The 26,375-nt window shown below is 37.1% G+C and overlaps 1 protein-coding gene across 1 annotated transcript in view; it reads left to right on the top strand.

The window, feature by feature from the left end:
* Positions 1-23,096, top strand: part of HRH1 (histamine receptor H1) — a 109,106-nt gene extending 86,010 nt beyond the window's left edge. Inside the window, exon 3 of the mRNA XM_072421006.1 lies at positions 17,036-23,096. Coding sequence (XP_072277107.1) covers positions 17,131-18,630 — 1,500 coding nt within the window. The 5' untranslated portion in view covers positions 17,036-17,130 and the 3' untranslated portion in view covers positions 18,631-23,096. The remainder of the gene's footprint in view (positions 1-17,035) is intronic.
* Positions 23,097-26,375: the final 3,279 nt, after the last annotated feature.

Raw genomic sequence — 26,375 nt, 5'->3', positions numbered from 1 at the left:
CCTCCTTCTCTTAATGGGGCTATTTATTATATGAGATCATATTAAGAGAAGTGCCTGCACCTGATTCTTAGTTCCTGACTACTGTTGTCATCTTCTTTGATTTTTGTCTTGTTTTAATGCTTTGCTATGATATATTCTAGGTTATATTAAGGTAGTTGTATTCCGTATGTACTTTACATACACAGTCGGTTATTTGTACAGTTGTGTGCAGTGTTAATGATACCCAGGAGTCATACAAGTTATAATCCAATACTCTTCTAAGAAATCAGTATGTTATGCAAATGTAACTCTTTTCTGGATCAACCGTTTCAAAATAGTGTTAAAACCAGAATAGGATATGCTTGGTAAACTTTGGACTTACAACCCTACCCTTGGGAACGAGTTTCAGGTTCACAATTACCATGGGTTTGATGTGAATCCTGATAGTTTGAAATTTGAGGTCCCAGTGAATATATTTGAATATTCAGCTAGGGGAAATTTTTAATGAACCGCAAAACACTGCAAAGCCTTAAAAAAGGATTTCCACCATTCTCTATATAAAAGGGGGAAGAGACAGGATAGCCATAATGAGAGTATATAGAAATCTGTTGTCTGGAAAAGATTGGGAAAACTGACAAACTGTGTAGGAAAAGATTAGGGTTATTTAACTGTACTTTAATTCTGATTGCTAGCTCTTTGGGCAAACAACCCACAACATTTGCTGCTTTGTTCATTCTTATCATTAAAGACATTTTTTTCTTTTTTTTCAAAGAAGTGTGCGAAATGAACCACCTCATATTATATCACATTTTCTGCACCCTCCCTATCCCCACAGTAAAAGTAAGACATTCGCCAGTTAACCATATTATCCATGATTAAAGGTGTCCTGCTGCTGGCCTGTTTTACACTGCTGTATCTTCTACATTTATTTTTGCAGTAAATCAGCAGGCTGTGCTCTTTGTCTTTAGTAAATGTGGCCCTAACTTTGCTATTGAAAATTGTCCTGTTCATAGCTAACTGGTTTTATAATATAAAATCAAGTATAAAATGAAGAGTTCCAATGTTAAGAATTTCACATTTTTTTAGTAAAGATGTTTACCAATCTTTTAATTGGATGTGTATACCTATGATCAGTTTAAACAAGTTCTAGTTATAAGATATATTTGATTTCTGGCAGAGCTATGTGTTTTTATATGCCCAGCATCTCAACCTCAATGGTGGTATCTTAAGTTCACTTCACCATTCAGTCAATTTTGGGATTGTATATTGGCAGGGGTGTAGTCGTAAAAAAAGAAGAGGGGGCACAGTGTGTGCCAGTCCCACACCACCCCTGCCTGTGTCACTCAAAGGGGAAGAAACTTCCCCCATAGTGACATCATGATACCAGAACCCGCCCACTCAGACCTGCGATGGGAGAGTGGGCGGGTTGTGTCCAGAGAGAGCTCCCTGAGACTGCAATTTAATACGGGAGACATGGTCCGCAGCTCTGGCCAGTGCACCCCCCCCCCCCCCCCTCCTTCTCCTGACTCCACGGGGGGGCGTTCCGGCCGCAGACCACCAAAGAATTCTTTGTAAAATAAAAAAAAAGGGAGCCCGAAAAATGTGAGTCACGGCGTGCCCACCCTAATACACCCCTGTATATGGGGCCAAATGGTAATGGAGGCAGTGGTTGTTCAGTACTGTCTCACTCTTAAATGAGAAGAATTAGCTCTGCGCACAAACAACCAAATGTTGGTTTGTCATAAAAATTAGTTTTCTTTTGGGTGGATTTATCACGGAAATGGTTGTTGGCTTGTACAGCTCCAGTACCCAGAGCAAACTTGGATTCTGTACACATCTTTTATGACAAGTGAACAGTAATTGTAATGATATCTGTCTCAGAAATGTGTGATTTATATTGTTCTTTATTATATTGTTCTCTTCAAGAATTAGTCACTGAGCCCTGGTGGTGTTTCCTGATATATGGAGTATTTGCGATAGCATATTTTGCAAAAAAGATTTGCTGAAGACACTACCTGTGTAGTCATTTGTCCTGGACACATTTAGATTGCTTGTACAAGGTGTCTTCAGCTAAAGAATTCATTCTAATATTTAGGTCAATGATGCAATAAAATATAGTCAGATTATCCAGCAGCTGTGTCTGAGTGCCATGCAAGGTCTCAGATCAGCCCTGACAAGTGACAATATCCTTTCAGTTAGGTTTGTAAAGACTTGACAGAGGTGGAATTACTGAGCGTGAACAATAATCTTTTGTCCTGTTCATGTTCCCTGAATAACATTTATGAAAAGTTATTCTTTAAAAAGTGAACATTATTGACTTTTTAGACTTCGTTATACACTTAGCATTTACCCACTTGATGTATTCATTATAACAGTATATTCACATCAAATGAGTCTTTTATATTCTTACAAATATTAAAATGCCCCTTACATTTATTCAAACAAACAAAGCCACGTCCCAAATATTAGTGTATAGAGTTTTTTAAACAACAGCGGGACTTTCCAGGGCTATCTAAATAAATTCAATAATTTTATTAAACATAAACAGCATGATGATACATAAGAATATTTTTTAAATTCATAAAATCTCATATATGTATTCTAATACAAGTACAGTAACACTCATTACATGCATATTTACTTTCTCTCCTAGATTCTTTCTCTGATTGTTTAAGCAGGAGAGAGCAAGAAGAAGACAGTAGCCTTCATTTGACGCGTTTCAACAACTAAATTTGCTTCCTCAGGAATGAGAATTTTGGATACAATAAACAATCTAGATGAAGTATATAAGCATTGTATAAGTAAATGTTTAAACACAAAAATGATATAAATATATTTATCATTTTAATAAAATAGCATATAAATAATTTCAACATATGACTCACTACAAGTCTTTTATTGACTGGAGATGATTGTCAAAAAATGGCACAGAACATCCACAAAGGGTGAACACCAACTCCCAGGCTGCCAAGCTGGATCACATTGTTATATCAAAGATAGAAGTTATCTTAAAAATCAAAAGGAATGATATTAGATAATGTATAAATTCCATAAATAGCCCACATACTCAGTTTAATTATCATCCTAAAAGGCCCATCAATAATTGTACATATAAATAGTGATATCTCACCACCCATAACATTATTTGGTATCCTAATATTTTATTTTTTTTATTTTACTTTCCAAGGCAAAAGAGCTAATTTGGCTTCCTTCCCTCTTAGATGTTCCTATTAGGAAATGAAGGAGACTTTCATGTGATTTAAGCCTCATCAAATTTACTTACCTTTTCTTGTTGAAAGCTGTCAACCTGTTTACTTACTCCATCCAGGGAATCCTGTGCTCTCCTGGCTTCTGTCTTTCCCGGGCTCCCTGTTGTATTACACCACTATCTTCTTTCTTCCAAGTTTTCTTCATGACATCGTCCAATTCAGCACTGCACATGTGCAATATAAGGTGTAAAAAAAGCACTTATTTTATTTTACATTTGTGGTAAACCCCTGCTGATGCTGTTCCCAATCTTGGGGATGCACTGGAGGAGCTTCATAGGATATATGAACAGACTTATCCTAGGAGTTTTTACCACTGCCAAGAAAAAAAAAACGAAAAAAAATCAAATTAAAAAAAAAAAAAATGGAAAGTGACCCTTTTACATAATGTTGACATTCCGATGATAGGTCTGTTAAAACTGATCAATGCTTTTTGGAATGTAAGTATGAAAAACATTTTACTTGCTACAGCAGCTGGAGTTTAATTTTTTAGAATTAAAAAAAACTGTATTCTAATTTGAAATATCTTCCTATTTTTTTTTTTTTTTTATATTTATTTTTTATTAGCAACCAATAAAAACAGACAATTACAGAACTCAAACCAGTGTATACAGATGGCAAAAGCAAATAAAAGCGTGAAAAGGCATACAATTTTACAGAAATATCCAGTAATCATATCCAGTAGTCATATCCAGTAACTCGAGAGAACATTTAGCATGCCACGTAATGATAAATGGAAAAGAGAAATAAATTGTATACGTACATAAGAACATTTCCGTTATAGCAGTAGGCAATCTACCATTAGGTTTCATTGGTCGCTGATTTTTTATTAAAGAGTATAGAAAAAGAGAGGAGAGAAAGAGAGAAAGAGGAGGGGGGGAGGTGCTGTATAGGGATAAAACAGAAAAGAGGGTAGTGGGGAGGGGGGGGCAGGGGGAGTAGGGGTTGGTGCACAGTGGAGGCGCTGTATGCTCACGGTAGTGGGCGGAGCAGCCGCAAATAATCTGCAGTGGTCTTAAATTCGTCCCAATAATACCAGGTGCGTATAGGTCTCCGTGCTGAACGGTCTCCTGCACTCATAAGCTCCTCCATGTATTGAATATCATTTACCCTGGTCAACCATTGCTGCACAGTAGGTGGAGCAGTTTGTCTCCATAGCGGGGGGGGGATGCAAGCCTTGGCTGCATTCAACAAATGTCGCAGCAGCGACCTTTTATAGCATTTCCTCGACATTGCTGATACATGAAGCAAGACAAGCTCTGGTTTATCCCGTATCGACACTTCTGTCAGCCTTTGCACAATATCAGCAACAGCCGCCCAGAACGATACTAAACTAGGACAGTTCCAAAATATGTGTAGGGAAAAATCTTCCTATTTAACCCCATGTTGGACCTTAGGATACCCTAATCAGCCCTAAATAAATTAAATTATCCTAATTAATATATGTTACTATTTTTTTTTAAATATTATTTTGTATAGAAAGAAGACATATTTGCTTTTGCTTTGTACTACAAAAAGAAAATACTACTTCTTAAAACTAATGTTGATCAAAATCCATTTCAACTTCTTTGCAGTTTATCCATTGGTTATTTAAATTTTCTGCCGAAAAAGCCTAGTTTGTTTACAATAAACAATTAATATATGAATTTGTTTATTCTTAAATAATACCAAAGTTACCACTGACTAACAGGCCTGTAGTAGAAATGTAAAAATTGTTCTGGTCCATAAGGGACATATAGGTGTGGGAAATGGAATGGATAAAAACACTGCTTTGAACTGAAACTCAAAATGTCAAAAGTTAATAAATGTATATGAGATTGGATAAATAAAGGTTTTTTATATTTCTACCTTGAGGCTGCTTGTTGGAATTCAGCCATTGTCCCTTTTGCAATCAGCACTGTATTGTGAAGGGCGCAATATTGGAATTGATATTCCTGACGAGGTTTTGTAAAGATTTTGCAGAACATGACTGTAGGGGGAAAGGAACAAGAAGGCCCAAAGGGCTCTTGTACTGTGCTACAGGGACAGTAAAACAGTTGCAACGTGACAATACATATGTATACCAAAGTCAGTGTTAAAATCAATATTTCTGCCCATTCAGTAATCCAGTATATTCGTCGTTTAAATTAAAGCTGGTACTACTTTGTTCAGGTTCCCAACATTCACATGCCGGGGGCGCAGATGCCAACCGGGCATCGTCATCTTGCACAGATGAAGATACCAGACATCGCTGGAGGACACAGCGGGCACCGCTGGGGGGGCGCCACTAAAAAGTAGGAACATGGTATGAGTTTTAATCTCCCTGGCAATTCCACCCCAAATGTGGCTCGGGGTTACAGCTTTTGGTACAGAAAATTCCCCCCGAGCCACACTCAGGAATACCGCCAGGGAGGTTAAGAAGCTAAAGGAGTGGGCAATACTTGTAGTGATTGGCCCCCCACACCTCAGAGTTTGAGGATTCTGTACTGAATGGAGTTTTCTCATGACTGCTTCATGAATATCATCAAAAAGATATTTAGTGGTCCTTGACTGTCATGGCATCTGAAGGAGCTGTGCTACACGCTAAAGTGGCCTTCTTCAGACTTCTGAGCCGGGGGTTTGCAAAGCCAGTCCTACAGCCCAAAGTGCCACTGGTGCTCCAGGACCAGGTGTCCAATAAGAAGGTTAGGCTCACAGAGGCATTCTGTTTAAGTGAGATGTCAGCGTTGATGGCATGCTGGAAATAAAATTCTTCCAATGGCAAAGTCTGTTCAAATGAAGTCAAGGCTTTCTATGATAGTGTGGCACAAGCATAGGCTGATGGTAAGGTGGGTTTACATTAGGAACTCCCAGCAGGCATGTTCCCTGTAGCCAAAGTAAATCAAATGCTTAAAAAGTATCCAAATGATAAACATGAGATCTAGCTCTGCAGCTGCAACTTGCATAGAACTTTTATCTGGAATTTGTCTGCAGAACCGCAGAATGAACAATTCCAGCATACTACATTTTGGGCCCTATCTGCCTTATCATGAAACAAAAGTTAGTTTTGAACTACTATGAGCTGTTCTTATAACTTGGAAGACCTGGTTTTTGCAATGATTCACCATGTGGATGTTTTTCTCTGTATACATTAAAAAAAGAGAATGGTTTCGCACCTTTCTTTAATTTTCTATTTAGGTTCTAGGTGTTATTTATGAAATTAATACCATGATTCCTACATCATTTTCTTTTCAGTAAAGTAAGCTGTAGTGATAGATGCTTGCTGTCTGTGTGGATGCAGTGCTTTCTTTGCAGGACTAGATGTTGCAGGTCAGCAAAACTTGTATATGACAGATCGCTGCTTAACTGCTTCTTCCTGGATAGTAATTACTTTTCTGTCCAGGACTTGAAAAAAAATCTAAACCTTTGTACATCTTTCATTTTGTTGCATATAGAATGGCTAAACTAAACTGGAAATTAATTTAGGCTTTAATGTAAATCTAGAGGACTTCTTGCTTAAATCGATATCTAGAATTGTCAAACTATTGGTGTAGATTATGATATCCAAGATGAAAATGCAATAAAGGTTTAATAACTGTCATTTATAATCAAGACCATTGCATCCATCAGCAACCTACCTACATGTTAGGCAAATCTACAGGGTAATGGAGGTCAATCAGTATTTTACTTCTAAACATGTATTAAAGCAACCTTAACCTGTATTTAAATAAACCACTTCTAAATAATAAACATTCACCCTGAGTGCAGCTACATTTATTAAAAAAACTGTTGGAGAGATAAAATAAAAAACATTAAACCTCAGTTAATTGTCATTTCTGCTCTAAATCCCATCACTATATTTATGGCTTCTATTTTCATCATTTTTACTTCCAAAATATTAATATATGTAATGTTTTTGTACACCAGGCGTTACAAAATACAAAATGTATTAACAAGTAAAAAAATATAGATAATTAGTACATTTTCTTTTTACCCTATTGACATTTTTTTAAACATTAGGGGGTTCTTTAGTTTACACAAACACTTTAATTTCAATCCCAATCAGCCTCATTCCCTAAAAATTCCACCTTTCACCTAACTCCTACACTTCACCTAACCCACACCTTGCAGGTCCATACTTACATACAGTATTTTAAAATGTCAAATGCACCAGTGCTAGGGTTGCAGAGGGTTATTTATAAAAATCAATTAATTTTGATAATTATTTAATTTATTAAGTGCTGACATATTCAACATAACGATATAGGACCTCATTTATTAAAGTTCTCCAAGACTGGAGGAGATAGATGAGCATGGAAGAAGCTGGGTGATTTCATAAAAATCATCGTGGATCACCCATGTTCTACCATGATAGTCTTCCAGCCTTGGAGAGCTAATAAAGTAAATTATTTAGGACACATTTAAGCTTGCACCACAAAGAATGGAAATCCTGCACTGTTGGTGGTCTCTGAGGATGGTAAATAAAAAGCACTATACTGGGCTGCTTGCATCTACAGTTTCTATTTTCTACTAGTTTAAAAAACAGTTTGTAATATGTTTATTTGCTGTTTTACACTAGCACTGTGATAAATCAATGTACTACCGACAGTGTTGTTTAGCATTAATTATTTATAACACATCTCATTATCTGTAACCATTCCATTATTGTCAAGCCAGCCAAAAAATCCAGTATGTATATAATATTGTGTGCCAGGCATGTAAATACCGTGAAATGTTAAACACATCAAAATGGATTTGTTATGCTAAGTAAGTTAAATTATTATGAAATATGTGATTATAGTACATGTAGTATAATTTACTGTACAATAATATACGATGGAGTCATTATTTTCAGCAACTAGATAAAAAGTTGGCAACAGCAACTTACCACATTTCATCTGTCATTTGTGATATACAAGTGAAAGCCAATTATAACATGGGAACTCAAACCCAGTGCAACTTTTAAAGGGGAAATTAGAAATTTAATAATTTGATAAACCCTAATTACAAACTTCTCTTATTTTAGTCTCCTTTTGTCTGCTTAAAACATAACTGAAAGTGTTTCATACATCCCTTTTATAGGTTCAAAAAATATCTAATGTTCTTGCCATAAATCTTCTGAGAAAAAACACTTTCTGTAATGATTGTTATTATTATCCAGCATTTATATAGTGCCGACATATTATGCAGCGCTGTACAAAGTCCATAGTCATGTCACTAACTGTCCCTCAAAGGAACTCACAATGTAATATCCCTACCATAGTTATACGTCTTTATTATAGTCTAAGGTCAATTTTGTGGGGAAGCCAATTAACCTAAGTGCATGTTTGTGGAATGTGGGAGGAAACCGGAGTACCCGGAGGAAACCCACACAAACACAGGGGGAACCTGCAAACTCCGTGCAGTGTCCTGGCTGAGATTACATGGTTGTCTGCTATCTTTAAGAACTACAGAACCACACCTCTCTATTATGGAGAACAGGAGGGGGTTTCAAAATATCTAGTTTTATCTGTCCTAATACAAATGAGAGAGTGAACATTGTCATTCCAAGACTGGAAATGTGTTACTGGTAGACTCACTAGGTGAAAATAATATTTATTTTAAATAATATAAGGTGGTTATGCCATCATGGCGCCCTTGAACGTGATGTCATGATGTCATAACCCTGCCCACTCTCCCATGGCAGATCTGAGCCTGTGGTGGGAGAGTGGGCAGGTTATGTACAGTCTGTCATTTGTGATATACAAGTGAAAGCCAATTATAACATGGGAACTCAAACCCAGTGCAACTTTTAAAGGGGAAATTAGAAATTTAATAATTTAGTAAACCCTAATTACAAACTTCTCTTATTTTAGTCTCCTTTTGTCTGCTAAAGAACAGACAGGGATAACAGGAGAACAGGAGGGGGTTTCAAAATATCTAGTTTTATCTGTCCTAATACAAAAGAGAGAGTGAACATTGTCATTCCAAGACTGTAAGTGTGTTACTGGTAGACTCACTAGGTGAAAATAATATTTATTTTAAATAATATAAGGTGGTTATGCCATCATGGCGCCCTTGAACGTGATGTCACCCTGCCCACTTTCCCATGGCAGATCTGAGCCTGTGATGGGAGAGTGGGCAGGTATGTACAGTGACACAGCCTGCCCACTCTCCCATCACAGGCTCAGATCCAGGGACGTGTTCTGTGGCTCTGGCTGGTGCGACCTCCGTTGTGGTCCTTTGCCTGACCCTGCTCGGGGTGGCACCGGCCAGAGCTGCAGAACACCCAAAGGGCTGGAGAAACATCTCTATTGGGCTGTAGTTTGCCCATGCCTGTTGTAAACAAAGCTTGGTTCTTACTTGGTGAGTTTTACATTCATAATTCACAGTTCTTTTTTCTGTATGAACAAGGTTGGCCCTATTCTTTGGTGGGAGTGTTGGTGATATTCCACTGCATCCATTTCAGGTCTTCCTTGTTCAATATCACAATCCCTATGAGTATGACATTAATCATTTGTTTCATCTTTATCTTTTGTTACATTTTGCTTTTAGTTATGGTTTAAATAAAGGGAACTTAACTCTGCCTATACTAATCTATATTCCAGAGATTTCCGCACAAATGTTGGCATCTTCTTTTAGGCCTACTTTTTGTGGTAATTTATGGTCTTTAGCAAGCTTGACTGGCCATGCATGAGTTACATTACACTAAGCCATGGAGAGTAAACAAGGCCAGACCAACCATGAAGCAAATGTAGCTTCTGTCTCAGGCATAGAAAAGGGTAAGCACATAGTCTAGGTGTCCTGTCTGATTTACATAATAAGCCTTTATTATGGAAGGGACCTTGTATTTATTTCCTACAATAGGAGACCTTGCTGCTCAATTTCCATTTTCACACCCCAGTTCCGCTTTAACAATCTTTCCATAACCTGGACATGTACTTTGTTCTTCTAGGAATAATACATATTAAGTAATACAATACATTGCATAATCTGTAACAGTCAGCATTATCCACACAGGTATCAGCCTAAGTACATTATCTAGATCCTATTCAGTCACAGTGTGTCCATCTCACTATAAATTCTCAAAAGTGCACAGACCTGCTCGTCATTTCAGTACCGCTAATCATTTCCCAGCCTACTTAAAGATCCATTTCATCCTACTCCTCACTGTGCAAAATGCTTTTTCACTAAGCCTATCACACCAGATGATAACTTCAAGATACACAGAACTCCGATGCTATAATAAGATGAAGACGCCATCATTCCGTTTATAGTGGCTAGATAAATAATGTGACTCTTGTATAAGTAAATATTTGATTCTGGTTTCTATGTGGTCAAACAAAGGGTAGAATGTTTGTAACTGGATAATTCAGAGCAAACATTCTCTTATGATTAAGCTAAACCACTTTTACAAATGAATAAAAGTATACAACAAAATTAATGTTATATGTATGTATTAGAAGTACCAAAGGAGACAAAGAAAAAAGCGGGACTTTTAAGGCATCCAATTCATAAACAAAATGTACACAATTAAACTAATCAATAAAATATGTTTTTTATTGAACAATTATGTAAAAAAACAACCTTAAAATATTAATAATATACATAGAATTGTAATTTTATTGTATGTTTACAAATGTTTATTCAATGCATTTTGCGGATCACAGTCCACTTATTCATGAATCAATGATATATAATACCCTCCAGACATTATAGGCAAACTGGGACTGTTCTTTCAAATATAGCTTGTGAAACAGCAAAAGTGCAGGGCCCCAACAAGAGAAGAGGCCAACCCCAAGGGCCCCCCTAGCCTTGACCTGAGGAAACTGAATCCAAACCCGTATCTCGCAATGTGTTTGAGTAAATCCACTCCAAAAAGGTTCTCTTAAATGATATCACTGCACAGTTATCTTTTCCCAAAGCTGTGTGTCTTTAGGGGAGTCTTCCCAGTTTACCTATTACATTCAGGGGGTATTATATGTTTCATTGATTCCTGAAAAAGCGTACTGTGATCCACAAAATGCATTAAATGAACAACATTTGAGACTTTTAAAAAAATTACAATTCATATATAAGATTGATGGTTTTTACATCATTGTTCAATAAAAATATGTTTTATTGATTTTTGTAATTGGGTACATCATGGTTTTGAATTGGATGCCTTAACAGTCTCCCTTTTTTTCTTGGTCTCCTTTGGTATTTGTATATACTGGGGTGTGGCATGTATGTATTAGAATTAGGCAATCATGGGCTAATGTTTTTGGTAATATGGTAAAGGTAATCATATATCCTAATCATATAATAATCATAAAATAAATTCAGCATGATGATAGGGAGTCAATTCTCTGTTGCTGGATATATTTAACTACCACAGTGCTAATCAAAAGGAATCTTCCGTAAGCATTTTCTCACTAGCACTACATCCAAATCCAATATGTTTTTTTTTAATTTTTATGATGGATATTAGCATTAAACTTTATGGAAAGGTTTTATTTCTTAACAGGAATACGAGGATATATTTCCAGTGTGAGGGTGATCCCTCTTCTTTTTCTCTCTGTTCCTCTTCTAGTGACGACTCAAAATTTAGGACTTATTCCTAGTGATAATGTTAATTCAGGACAGTTACATGATTTTTTTGACAGTGATTTTATACTCTTACTGTATCCATAGCTAGAAAAAAAAGTTTCTTTTAGTTTTACAATAAAGCCTAAAGTGGCGTGGGGTAGAGTTACATTCCCATTCAAACTTTATTAGAAAAATAGCAGAAAATTATTCTTCATCGCAGGTGTTATATTTATTAGTGAGATTAAATGGTATATAGCCATCTAACACAGTATGTAATAGTTTTATATTAAAGTGTGAAGCCTTAGGGGCCAATTCATTCAATATCTCTATTTTTTTAACGCTTATCGTTATTCAAACAGAAATCCTAGCACCACATCTTGACTTCTCTGTTGTGAATAGAATAAAAGTCAGAGTTATTTTCTGCTTCAATGCTTTCTGATTGGCATTGACTGGGGGTACAGCATGGGGTCTTTGCCTTTGCTGACTCTTATTGGACCACCTAGGAAAATCAAAGTGCCATGTGCTGTAACACACCACTATGGCTTTATTATTGTGTAGAATTAATATTTTAAATGAAAGCTGTAAAAAATTAAAATTAAATTGTGACTAACCACAACAGTTTAATGAATCACGGATTTTGTCACATAAAAAAGCTGACTATAGATAAGCTTCCTATGCAGTTTATGTTCCACAGCTGGTCATTAGTAAACATTAAATGTTTTTGCCTCAAAATTCTCAAGAGTGATATCCAGAAAGGTTCATTTGACCCGGTTTAGTTACATTTCATTGAAGTAGAAAGCCACGACAGGAACTGATCCTTGCACCACGTTGTGGGAATTTGATTTTACTGGAAGTTGGGTCCTGTGGGGAAATATTAGTATGACTTTTTCAGATTAACTTTTGTGGTTCTCATGTACTAATGCTACTCTACAGTATAATTCAGATGTTTCCAGAAGGTTAAAGGAAAAGGTCCTAGATGAGATTTCAGACATCTGAATCCCCTTGAGAATGTATATTATCCTCTATCAATCACTTTCTTGAATCTCGGGTCAACAATGACAGTGAAATAACAATTTTGTTTTTCTTCGACACTATAGAAACCTTGTGTTTAAGGAATATTATCTTACTGTTCTGTACCTGCTTAAAAAAGACTTATAATCCTTCCATTCTATAACTATGGTAACATTGTAAGGTTGGAGTGAATCTAAAGATAAAACATATTTTGAGATGGAGCATGGTCTGTCACCATTTCAATTTCTCATTGCTTGAAAATGGAATTGAAATGATTGAACGTTCTTGATTGAAATATGGACGAATGATCCGTTATGGAGTTGTTTTTATTCTGCAAACAAATGTTTTAAATACACCTTTCTGAAGGTGACAGACAACAGCTACGTGCATCTTGAAACAACACATTTTATGTGAACAACAACTATTCACAAAGTAATTTCCACATGGAACCCTTGGTCATCTGAGGCATGCATCATCCATTAGTCCTTTAACCAGTATATATAATATATACAGTGAAGGATCATCAGGGGCCCGCATTGAGGATAGAGAGCAATAGGGTTTTGATATAGAAAAAAAATGTATATATATAAAGGATTGGGAATGTTTTCTTTGACATTTTTCAGTCTGTATTTTATGGAGGTAGCCTATCAGAGGATTTGCTCTGTCAGCCTGTTTGCAGCCAAAATGGCCATATAGTGAAAGATTCCCTGATATCATTGTTAAAGGAGAGGCAGATCTCATCTGTGTAATTATTTGCCATGACCTAATGGTGAATTGCTTAGAACAGTACCATAAATAAATTTCCCCAGGACCTCTGAAGGGTAGATGTCCTAAAGTCTCATTGAATCCCAACCCCACAGCCTCAAGCGGAACTGTGAAATCATTAAACTAAGATATAAACCAGCAATGAACAAGAACTAGTTGCCCTGCTAAGAAGTAATTTTAGAAATTTAGAAGAGCTTATCCACCCTGTAGTAGCTGTAAGGTAGCTGTAATACCCCAAAACATATGGAGTGACACATGGGGATATCCACAAAAAAGTAGTCATATAACTGTCCTGCTCAGAGCTTTGGACAGCAAGAGCAAACATATATACTAACTATCCCCTCTAACCTAATGACCATTTAATCCATGCTGTACATGGAGGGTCCTTACTACATGGTTAGGCCTAATAGTAGCCTGTACTGGGGCTTTTATCAGTTCTGGCTCCATTCTGTTTCCAGTTTAGGAACCAACAGAGTCAAAGCCCTGCTATTAGCACATTGCATGTGTTCCTTTGCTTGATAGTTGCTTAAGTACAGTATCAAAATACTTAATAAGAAAAACCACAAGCTTATGTCCTTTTCCATAATTTACTAACTAAAGTGTAGTGTTTATCAGAGACCACAAATCAATCTGGACAGTTTAATTTGGCAGGAACCAGGCCATTACTGTTTATGGGTGCTAAAAAAATCAAAAGTAAACGATCAGGTTATTTTTACACCAGAAAAAATCTGAGACTTCTACGATATGACAGAAATACGTCTGCTAACATAAAAGGCTCATACATTCCAAATATTGATTGCTTAAAAGGCCAGCTTTGGAACTGTTTTTTCCTGCAGTATCCTGTATGAAAAGAGTTTAGGAGAGTCCTTAAAGCAAACCTGGGCAGCATGGTGGCTCAGTGGTCTTTGCAGTGCTGGGTCCCAGGTTCAAATCTCAGCCAGGACACTATCTGCATGGAGTTTGCAGGTTCTCCCCGTGTTTGCATGGGTTTCCTCCCACATTCCAAAAACATGCAGTTAGGTCAATTGGTATCCCCCCAAAATTCATCTTAGACTGTAATAAAGACATATAACTGAGGTAAGGACATTAGTTTGTGGACCCTTTGTGGGACAGCTAGTGACATGACTATGCAGTTTGTAAAGTGTAATATGCTGTCACTATATAAATACTGTGTAATATTAACCCAAAAATATAAGTGTAGTTTATTGCAGTTTACCAGTCTTTAGATGAGGTGGCTGCATTCCTACTTCAAACTTTGTTCCTTTAATTTTCACCTAGTAATACTGTGAATAACACACTTGCTGTCCCAGGGTGGCGATTAGGAGCATAACCATTAGTGTTGCATGAATTTGCCCTAATTTTGTTAAGGTCTGTACAGCCTAACTAAGCAATTCTTTGTTCTGAATATTTATTCAAACAAAGTTTACTGGCAAGTAATGCAAAAGCTGCAACACCTTATAGCAGGCAGCCACTGCGCAAAGGGTGGTTTTTGTTCCTGATGAGCAACTGCCCACTGTGTGCTAGAAAAAGGTAATGGCGAACAAAAGATTTATTGGTTTCTACCAGAACCAAATATCAGATGTTCAGGTCACTTTTTCAATCATCCTGAACCTAAACAGCAACCGTATTAGCCACCCAGGCTGGACTTCAGTCATGTTTGATTTTGTTGATCCCCATAACATCTGGGTGATGGATTAGTAGTTTAAGATAGGTAGGATTGTTTTTGCTTTCTAATCATCTGGCATAATGTTCCATGTGAATTTTTTCAATTAGAAATTAAGCCACTATAAGAAGATAGTTTTACTCTTTCCTGCATTTGGTGAGCAACATGTTTCAAAGATATTAGAGGATAATTACAATTAGACTCTAAAACTTTACACGTTACTAACTGTATACCAAAATGTAATATATTTTAGAATACAATTTATTAGTTAAGGTGGCTGTTAAGGCAGCACTATGCTGCCCTCCTGTAAAAACACATCTTCCCATCATCATCGTCATTACGTCAATGGCAAAGCCCATTTCCAGACATCCCACACACCTGTAAACCATCTCACAGGAACAAATATTTTCCAACTGTCCCCTCTTGTTGGTCCACTGAGTTGTAGACCTTGCCAAAGAAAAGACAATACGAGTTTCACTTCAGACAGGCAGTGACATAACACCTTTACCTAGCATCCCTTCCCCTGAAATCTAATACTTACCTATTTCTGTTCCTTTACGATCCCAGGAAGTGTGCAGTATCCTCTTCAAAAGACCCTCGGCTCTTTGCTAGGGGTTTACAAAATGGTATTAATAACATTTAGGTGTGGTGCGCTTGTTCCCATTCTAGGATGGATGAAAAGTGAGAAAACAATTCTCCTGTGTTGAAACATATGTAATCGCAGTAGGAAATCTTATGTTTTAATAAGGTACTGAACCATCAGTATATATTGGAATGTAATTGGCATCTTTATAAAAAATAACTCAAGTCAGATATAAGACACAAATAAATTAATCACCAAATTTATGATTACATCATTAAATGTATTTTTTAAATGTATGCTGTGTAAGAGTTCAAATTGGTATTTGCCTCCTGCAGTTCTCTAGGCCAGAGGTCCCTAACCCCTGGTCTGTGGCACACTAGTGGGCCGCGGCCTTCTGACAGGTTAGCCGCAAGAGCACGGATACCAGCTGTGGTCCACGGCACTTGACAGTGCACCCTCAGTGGGGTCAGGAGAAGGGCCCCACTTAGGGGGGCGCACAGGCCAGGACCACATCTCCCGTACGGATCGCAGGCTCAGGGCAGTGGGTTGTGTCTCTGGACTTAGACTCAGACTACGATTTGAAGGCTAAAGGCAGTGGGCGGGTTGTGTCTCTGGACAGGCTCAGACCTGCGATGGGAGAGTGGGGGGTTCTGGCATTATGACATCACTCAGAGGGAAGTTTCTTCCCCTTTAAATGACACAAAACTAGATTCAGTGGTCCGCGAGCTGCAAAAGGTTGGGGACCACTGCTCTAGACAGATTATGTTCTGGGCGAAGGAGAAGCAGCTAAAAAAAAAAATGAGATGGTGTAAAATGGAGGAAAGTGGCACTGATAGTTCCTAACAGATCTCTTTTGCACTATATGTATTTGTATTCAGCTATTTTGCCTAGAGTTAAGCTTAAATCAACATAAGGTATTATTATTGTTTTCTGTTGACCGAGCAGAGAAAACCATCGTTGTAGTTCCCCACTTATCTGTAGGAGCCGTGAACTTTCAATAAGCATATACAAGGTCTAAATAAAGGTCCTTTGGGGACTTAACCATTTGGAAAAAAATGGGAATTCCTTGTGTATGCAAATCTTTACATTTACATTATTACTTCTCAGTTTTGATCACTTTACAATTCCATTATGTCAGCTGTGTTCTGAGCAGATATTGTAATCAGGATCTTGTTAAAACAAATGTTCATGCTGTTTTAATTTTTCATTGTGTTGAAATTCTGGACAAAACAATGCTTCATTGACTTTTCATTTGTTTTACAGATCATGAGAAGAATTCAGAACAGTTCATCTTCCATCTCTGACGCACCTCATTAGGAGACGGAAGCCATTGTGTCTCCATCTCAACACGCTTGGGAATGATGCTGAATAATAACCTGAGCATAACAAAGAATATCACTGAGATCCACTCTGCAAGCTTAGGCCTGGTTCTAGGCACCATATCATTTTTTACAGTCGTCATGAACATTCTAGTGTTGTATGCAGTGAAAACAGAACGCAAACTTCATACAGTTGGAAACCTGTATATTGTCAGCTTGTCTATTGCAGATCTTATTGTTGGAGTGGCTGTAATGCCTTTGAACATTGTATATCTCATAAATAATGAGTGGATTCTTGGAAGACCGACATGTCTATTTTGGTTGTCTATGGATTATGTTGCTAGTACAGCCTCCATATTCAGTCTTTTTATTTTGTGCATTGATCGTTATCGTTCGATCCAGCAGCCACTTCAATACCTAAAATATCGGACAAAGACCCGAGCCTCTGTAATGATATCAGGGGCATGGCTCTTGTCCTTGACCTGGGTTATTCCAATTTTGGGTTGGCATGTCTTTGCAAATGCTGGCGTACGGACAGTTCCTGAATATATGTGTGAAACAGAGTTTCACAAAGTGACTTGGTTTAAAGTTCTCACTGCCATATTTAATTTTTATATTCCTTCTTTGCTAATGTTATGGTTTTATGCCAAGATTTACAAGGCTGTAAGGGAACACTACCAACATCGACAGCTCATTAATGGTTCCTTTCAACTGTTTTATGGCAGTAAATTTGTACGGAACGTGAAGGTACTCAATAAATCAAAAGACTGTGTAAGTCGTCAGTGTCCTAATGATAATCTTATGGTTCCTGAAACAAAGTTTCACAGTCATTACACCACAGTTTCCAATGTTTTTACACAACAGAAAAGCTCTCGAGAACATTTTCAAATAGAAGATTATGATGGTCAACAGGGATACAATTCATGTGACAATAAAGTTGTGAAGTTGCACTGTTTTCCTCTTGCTATAATACAGGCCCACCCAGAAGAGTGTCGAAACTATGTTAAAGTTAACAGAAAAAAAACAAGAGACCAGTGTCCAGATAACCTAGATGTAACAGATTTGTCTGAGGACCATACATTCGTTGACGCAGGTTCTTGTATTTTAGAGACAAGTCAAGTGGAAGACAACAACATAGAGACGGTTGAAGGATCTGAAACCCAAGTCTCTGGGAACCTTAGCTATCTCAAACATACCTGGCAGAGGTTCCGCACACATTCCAAGCAGAACTTTCAAGGACTTCATATGAACAGAGAAAGAAAGGCTGCAAAACAATTGGGTTTTATTATGGCAGCATTTATGTTGTGTTGGATCCCATACTTTGTTCTTTTTATGGTCATAGCATTTTGCCAAGACTGCTTTAACCACAATTTTCACATGTTTACTATTTGGCTTGGTTACATTAATTCAACACTGAACCCTCTTATTTACCCTCTGTGCAATGAGAATTTTAAAAAGACATTTAAAAAGATATTTCATGTACAGTTAAATTGTGGCATATGTAAAAAGAAAACGTTTACAATGTGCAGCTATGAATGAACTAAGGAGATCTTGAAAAAAAATACAGGATTTTAGTGTTATTGTTCAGTGTTTACAGGGTATGTTCACTATCAGGAAAAAAAAGGAAATCACCTTCAAACAAATTAAAATGTTCACCAGTTCACTGTCCCATCTTACATATCAAACAGTCAGACAAGTGGAACCAGCTGTAGCATTCTCAAAACACTAGCTGGTAACTTTATTTAGCTAAGAATGCCAAAAAAGGACAAACTTAAAAAACTAAGGATTTCAAATGCAGTCTTGGAGTACGTTGCACCAATATTTGGAAGCATCACCATTAGGCATTGCTCTCCCACTGAAGGTGTTTTCACTTTTCTTGATTGAATTGAAAAAATATTTTACTATTTTACATTCGTTTAACAAAATCTTTATATTGTCCTGATTATGTTGGAATTTGATATGGACTACTTGCAGTAAGTTATTATTAAGCAATTAAAAAAGTCAGTATCTGACATAACCCACAGGCATAAATTAAGTATTGCAAAGAGAATCCTGAATCAATATCCAATTTGTAAAATATTTCATTACAGCTTTCATAGTTTGAAAGGTAATTTCATCTCTTCTATTATTTTTTCAGCTGTGACTGGATTGTAGGGGTTGTACACATGACTTCATAGTCACTGGCTTTTATTTATTATTAATGTGAAAGAAGATTGAGGCTTCTATGGCCATTATGTAAAGAAATATAAATTTTATTAATGTTCAAAAATTTAAAGAGAATGTCTGGGCAAAAAAATCTTTGTAATTCTAAGTACATCTCTGCAGTACATGCATATTTACTAATAATAATTTTACCAGACATACATTTTGTAGGATATCTAAACCTTTATTTTAAATGGTCATCCTATCAGTAGCACACATCCTATCCTAGGATGACAATGTTCAATCACCGTGCTGTATCTAGGGCAGTGGGCGTCACTGACAACTCATTTCACAGACTGCGGACAGTATCTGTGCGGGGAGTCGTGTGACACTCAAAGGGGAAGACACTTTCCCCGGAGTGACGTCATAATGCCAGAACTGGCCCACTCTCCAATCGCAGGTCTGAGCCTGTCCAGGGACAACACCCGCCTACAATCCGTACAGAAGACATGGTCCACGGCTCTGGCTGGTGCAGCCCCCCCCAGGGGGGTCCTTTTCCTGTATTTAACAATAAATGAATAATATTTGTCTCCTTTAGTTTGCTCCCAGAATAGGATTATTGCTGTTTCTCCTTAGATCAGCGGTCGCCAACCGAGAAGGACCCCGCTGGGGGATGAAACGGCCAGAGGACCGTCCCAGACGCTGATCTAAGGAGAAGCAGCACTGATATCCTAGGACACGATGTGTATAAGGACTCCTATTCTAGGAGCAATGTCAACTGGTAACAGTCCAGTACAGGTAGAAGGCACTATAAGTTAGCAGCTAACAGGATTTTTGAGAGGACAAACATTTTTCTTTTTCTTTTGTACTTTTAGCCTGAAAGTGCTTTCAATTATTTATTTGCCAAACTAAAAGGGACAAATAATACTGATTTATTGTTAAATACAACTTTACAAATCGGTGAAGAGATAATGCAAAGAGAAATTGCCCATGGCAACTAATTAGATGTTTTACTTTTATTTAGCCAAGCAAGAAAAAAAGGAATTTGGATAGGTTATTATCTACATTATGCCTTGCCTCAATATCAAATATTATAAATAGAAGTAAAGAACAACTTTAAATCTAATATATTTTTCAAATAATATAAAGCGTAAATATAAAATGTTTAAAAATATACAAATTGTTTTACAGAAGAAATTGTATGTTAATTGTAGTTGTATTTATTTTTTTAATTTTTTTTGTGAGAATGGGAAATGTACCATATTGGTATGGCTGCTATTCCAGGCAAACACCTTAAAGTGAGCCTGATTCAAGACTTATAGACATTACAGTATTTATACATTCTTAACAAGTAGTAAAAGATCTTTAGATTAATAACATATTTAGCTGCTTGTACAGTGAAGTAATTCATCCGTAAAGATCTGTAAAGTTTCCAACAATGACAGAAGGCAGACAGGGACCAGGGAACCACAAGTCTAGCCAGGAATTAGGAGCCAGGACAAGGTCAGAAGCTGAAGCCAGGTTTGGAGAACTATAACAAGGTTGTGAGCCAAAGTGGACGATCAAAAGCCAAATGAAGGACAGAAGCCAAAACCAAAGGTTGGGAGGCAGAGCAGATACAGAAATATTACAGGTCACAGGTAAAGGCTAATAGTAGACAACTATCAGACTAGGCCAGGAAGACCTGAGGTTATATTACTATCTGATCATCAATACCTTTTGTGAGTCCACCCAGCTCATTATGGGAAAACACCTTGTAAACCTTTGGCAGTGACTGGTATCACAGGTTTGGAATGAGCTGTTTTTCAGCCTTGTTCAACCTTTTGATGTGCACCTCTGCCCAAGAGGATATACATAGCACAAGTTGCAGGCCTAATATTAGAAAGAGGGCTGACAAGATTCTGCTTCCAAAGTTCCAAAAATAGTGATTTCCGTGCATCTGTCATATATTCTAAAGATTATTTTCTCCACAATGCAAATAGCTTTGGAGGTCAGTGAGACCATATTGTCTCATGATTCTACTGTCTGTTTAGAATATTTTTATTATTATTTAGTATTATTTAATACTCTAACATGCATGGTGCTTCACCCATGCAGGACAATCCTGCAGGGTATCTTTAAGACCACCATCCCCAGCTGCACATACACACCTTCTTCTTGCTCTCCTATTTTTTCTTTAGGCTTCCAAACTGAAAATCTAGGAATAAGCTGCCACATGAGAGAATGGGGAGAGGGCAACATGCTTTAGTAAACCAGAAAGTTCAGGATATCTTCTTTAGCTATTACTTTGTGCTTAACGGGCAAAGTATAGGTTGTTGTAAAGATACCCGCTAAGCATTTATTGGATGTATAATGGCCAGGTATTACTGATCCAAAACAATTTTAATTCAGTTCAACCCACTAATGAACAAATAATTATATTCAGCAAACACTTCAACTATACCAAAACCATAATGTGCACAAACTGAGTACTCCACACCAACTTGATTTTATTGAGACCATACATTTCACAATGGGTGGGTGGCAACTGCAAAGAGGAACAGCACTCAATTTTGCTCTGACACATACTTTTTTTATATGAAGAATGTGTGGAGAGACTCTTTTAGATCATCTCTAAACTTCAAACTAGTAAGCAAATATGTATTCCAAGATCAGATTATTTACATTATAGAGTGGGGTGGGCTAAGTGTGTACCTTGTTGATGCTCTTTCCTTGGAAAAGTGTTCTCTGGTTATTGTGTCTCATTCCTCTAGTGCTTTCTGGTCAATTCTTGCCTTTCATGTGTAGTCACTCCTAATCATCATCATAATGTGATAGCCATTCAGAAACATTTGCTTCTACGATGTAATGGTAACCTTTACTGATCTGATTATGGAATCTGTATTGTCAATCTTCATGGTGTTGTGTAGGTAATGAGAACAGACTCATGGTTTTGTGAGTGTGTCAGGTACCTGGTTTATCTATTAGCTGTTCTATCAAGGCAAAAAACAAATGTAAAGGTGTTAAAGCACCTCATCAAACCATCTGATGTAACCAATGATAAACTAAAATTCTTTTTAATAAATGTCCAAGCACAATTTTTAGTAATAATTATCTCCTGATTACCTATGTGTTCTATGGGAGGGTAAAATTGTTAGCCAGGATTAAAGCTCTCCAAAAGTGGAGAAGATAGACTATCCTGGGGAACCAGGGTGGTATCCAGCAAACCTGGAATGCATCTGGCCCAAGATTGAAAACAATTTCTAACAACTAGCAAATTGCCTTTAAAAACTCCATTCTAGGTTTGCCGGTTTCACTGATGAAAGTGTATCTTCCCCAGTCTTGGAGAACTTTCATAGATCAGGCCCATTGGATATAAAGATGAAGATATGAAATCTATCACACATGTGTATGCATATTAATCACGTAAACCTGTATGCTTCCTCCAGCACTGTCCTTGTAGTTCTTTTAAAAATCACTGTCAACAGCTGTCTTTATGTAAGGCTCCTCATCTACACAAGAACAGTGCAATACTGTCCATAGTAATGTAGAGACCTAATGGCAGCTGTCAATGATTAAATAGGTGGCAATGTGGGAGCAAACATCACAGAATGGTCATCTATCAAGAGTGTGAAGATAAAAATTGACATTGACAATCAAGAGGAACCCATAGCAACAAAACAAAACTTATTTCACTGTTGTATGTTCCAATGTTTTAGCTGATTTGAGGGTAAGGAAAAACATCTACATCTACTAGGAACACAAGCTGGAGAAAGTCAACTCATTCTTTAACATGGAAGCAGAGTCAAAAACCCAATATTTACCATACAACATATCTTACCATAAAACACCATACCCACAAACCCAATCAACCCATCATACAAAAAAGTTATAGTATGTGCTGTCATCATCTGTTTATTGTTGTTCATCAATTTCAGCACATTTAAAGCACACTTAAAAATTCTGATAAAATGCGAATTTATCATAGAGACATAGTTAAAAATGAGCATTTATCGGTGTAAATTAGATAGTAAGATAGGAGTGTAAGAAATGAATAATAGGAATAAAATTGAAAGATCTAAAGGAAATAAAAATAAATTATAACAGTTAGGTCTGGAGTCTATCATACAAGAGTAGAAGCCAGTAGACACCACCATTTTTACATTTTAGCAAAACAGTCTACAGGCAGAACGGTGGCTCAGAGGTTAGTGCTCTGGCCTTTGTAGCACTAGGTCCCAGGTTCCAATTTTGTACAGGACATTATCTGTTGAGGCAGCTAGGTAATTGGCTTCCCTCGAAAATTGACCTTAGACTGTGTTAAAGTCATATGACTATGTTTGTTATGTTTCCTGCATAATAAAAAGCCTTTTCACTCTTTTCAGCGTCCACTACATCCCTTTTCTGAATTATACCAAAAAAATTCTATCACGAGGCTTGGTGATGCTACCTTAAACCTTAAGAATTGGTCCTTGAATCACTTTGGGACCCTCTTTTTTTATAGGCTTGGGACCTTCCTGGATAGTATGGGGGGCAGCAAGCATGTCCAGGGCCATATAAATTAAGGAGCCCCCTATCTGCCTCCTCACCTTGGGGAATGAGTACAGGAGTACATGGTACCCCATATCCATTCAGAAAAAGGGCCAAATCAAGCCAAAAAATAACCATGCAAAAAAAAATATCTTTATAATTTATTTAACTAATATTTTCCATTTCAAGTTCTGTCTACCAGCTGAATTGGCTGAACTGATGCTATACTTGTCAATGAAGACCATATAGATCAACCAATCCAACCCACGGCCATTAACAAAATGTTTGCGATATTGGAAGTCAGAACTGAACTTTGATTTCTCAAACTCCCAGGTTCCATTCTGAGGTTGGGATAGCTAAATTCCAAGAATCAATCAGAACTATCTGACCACCAGTAGTCCCTCAAATATTCCCACTTTATGTAGGCTCGCCTTTTCAAAGCTTTTTTACTCTCTTTGGGTCCAATTTCTTGAAGCTCTCCCAAGACTTGAGAACATAGACTAGCATGGGAAAACCTAGGTGATCGAGCAAACCTGGAAGGGATTTCTTAAAAATAATTTGCTATTAGTTGGCAAATGTTTTTATTCATAAGGCCCATTTATTTGCTTCCAGGGTCCTCTGTCCTGTTACCTTGCTGTTTTCTTTTGTAATTGTCTATTTATAATAGCTGTATGAATGTAAAATTAAACTTCTCTTGTATCATGCAGATTAATCCAAAAATACACAGATATCAAAAGTTACTTTCTAACAATCAAATGCAAGGATTGTTTAAGTTCATAACCAAAAAAAAATTAAAAAGTGTATTATGTGTATTTATGTATTTCATTGTTTTTTTTTTTACTTTTATTAGTTATAAATGTTAAGGTTATTATAACTGTTAAGATAACATTAAAAATGGAATTTGTCTATAATGTGTTCATGTGCAATTTTCAGTCATAAAGAATAGCTTATGAAAACCTCAATGATTTATGGACTGATGATTATTTAGTCCATATGTTAAAAGAAATAGTGTAAAAAAAGGGACTTTTAAAGTGTTTTTTAAAATAATGCACTGTCTAGAAATTAAAACGAATTTACTCGAGTATAGCTGGCGCTACTAAGATGGGGAGAAGGGCTTTTCTGCATTTTTTCAGTAACATATTACATTAAGTTCAGCCTACTCCAGTTTTATTATTGTGCAAAAATATACAATATCCATTGAGCAATTAGATCCACGAAAAGCAAACACAAATGGAGTACTGAAAGATAAAATGCAGATCTCTCATATCGAAATAATCATCTCAGCAATTTTTATTTGATAAGGGAAGCAGAAAGTTTGCACTGTAATACCGGTCCCCCTCAGTTATTTTATTAAATTCCTATAATATGTAACTTTGGAATCTATGTTCAGAAAATGGCAGGCAGCAGTGATAGGACAACTACTACTACTCAACAGTATTGCCTATGGTTTCCCTGCATTACAGACTTACCATGCCCTCTTCTGCGCTGTGTCTAGGAATGGACGTGTCCTCTTGGTAGAAGCAGGACTTTGCTTTCTTATGCCAGCAAGGATAGAAGTGAGAAGGACATTACTGACATTACCAAATCTTACTTCAACTCTCCTGAAACTAGCAGTCAGAGACAGCATTGCTTGGTTCACACTGTATGCACATTCATAGCAATTGTAAATAAATATGTATAGTAACTGTGGTGATTCATCATCTTTTAGTAGGGGGTTAAACTGAAATGCTATCTAAAATCAATGAAAAGTTTACCTAAAGCCAGATCTTTTTAGATAACGCATGGCTCTCTAAAATCCCAGTCAAGCTTCTTTTTTTTGGTCACCATCGATTAATGACCCCATCAAAAATTACTGCATCAGCGACAGTGGTTTTAATGACTTTAAACTTTTTCACTCTAACAGTCTAAATGAAAACAAATGGCTTTATATACACTTCAACACTGTTTAGTCCACAATTTGTATATCAACATTCCCAAGCACAATACCCCATGCTGGGGACACATTTAAGTCCAACCATTGCTGCTAAATTTGACCTGAGCACTCAGACATCAATGACGTCTGGTAAGTGATAAGTTATTATCCTGCCTAATGGCGGACATCAGGATATGATTTCCTTAATATCCAGTTTCTGATTTAGTTGATTTTGGTAATGATGGCTTCCTAGAAACTGGGTGAACAGGGGGCTTCCTTCCTCCCCCTGACCACCTATGTAAAGGAGCATTCTTCATCCTGATGACCACCAATGTAAAGGGCCATTCCTCCTCCCATTGACCACCAATGTAAAGGGCCATCCCTCCTCCCATTGACCACCAATGTAAAGGGCCATTCCTCCTCCTATTGACCACCAATGTAAAAGGCCATTCCTCCTTCCGTTGACCACCAATGAAAAAGGCTATTCCTCCTCCCATTGACCACCAATGCAAAGGGCCATTCCTCCTCCCATTGACCAGCAATGTAAAGGGCCATTCCTCCTCCCATTGACCACCCATGTAAAGGGGCTTTCCTTCTGCTTTCGTCCACAAGTGTAGGGGAGTATCCTTCCTCACACTTACCATCACCAATCTAATGGGACACTTACATTGTCCACTAATGTATCGGAGGATACTTTCTCTGATATATGGGATTTTTTTCCTCC

The sequence above is a fragment of the Pyxicephalus adspersus genome, chromosome 8 (genome assembly GCF_032062135.1).
Source record: "Pyxicephalus adspersus chromosome 8, UCB_Pads_2.0, whole genome shotgun sequence".
Classification (NCBI taxonomy): Eukaryota; Metazoa; Chordata; class Amphibia; order Anura; family Pyxicephalidae; genus Pyxicephalus; species Pyxicephalus adspersus.
This window is presented reverse-complemented; position numbering and strand designations above follow the sequence as displayed.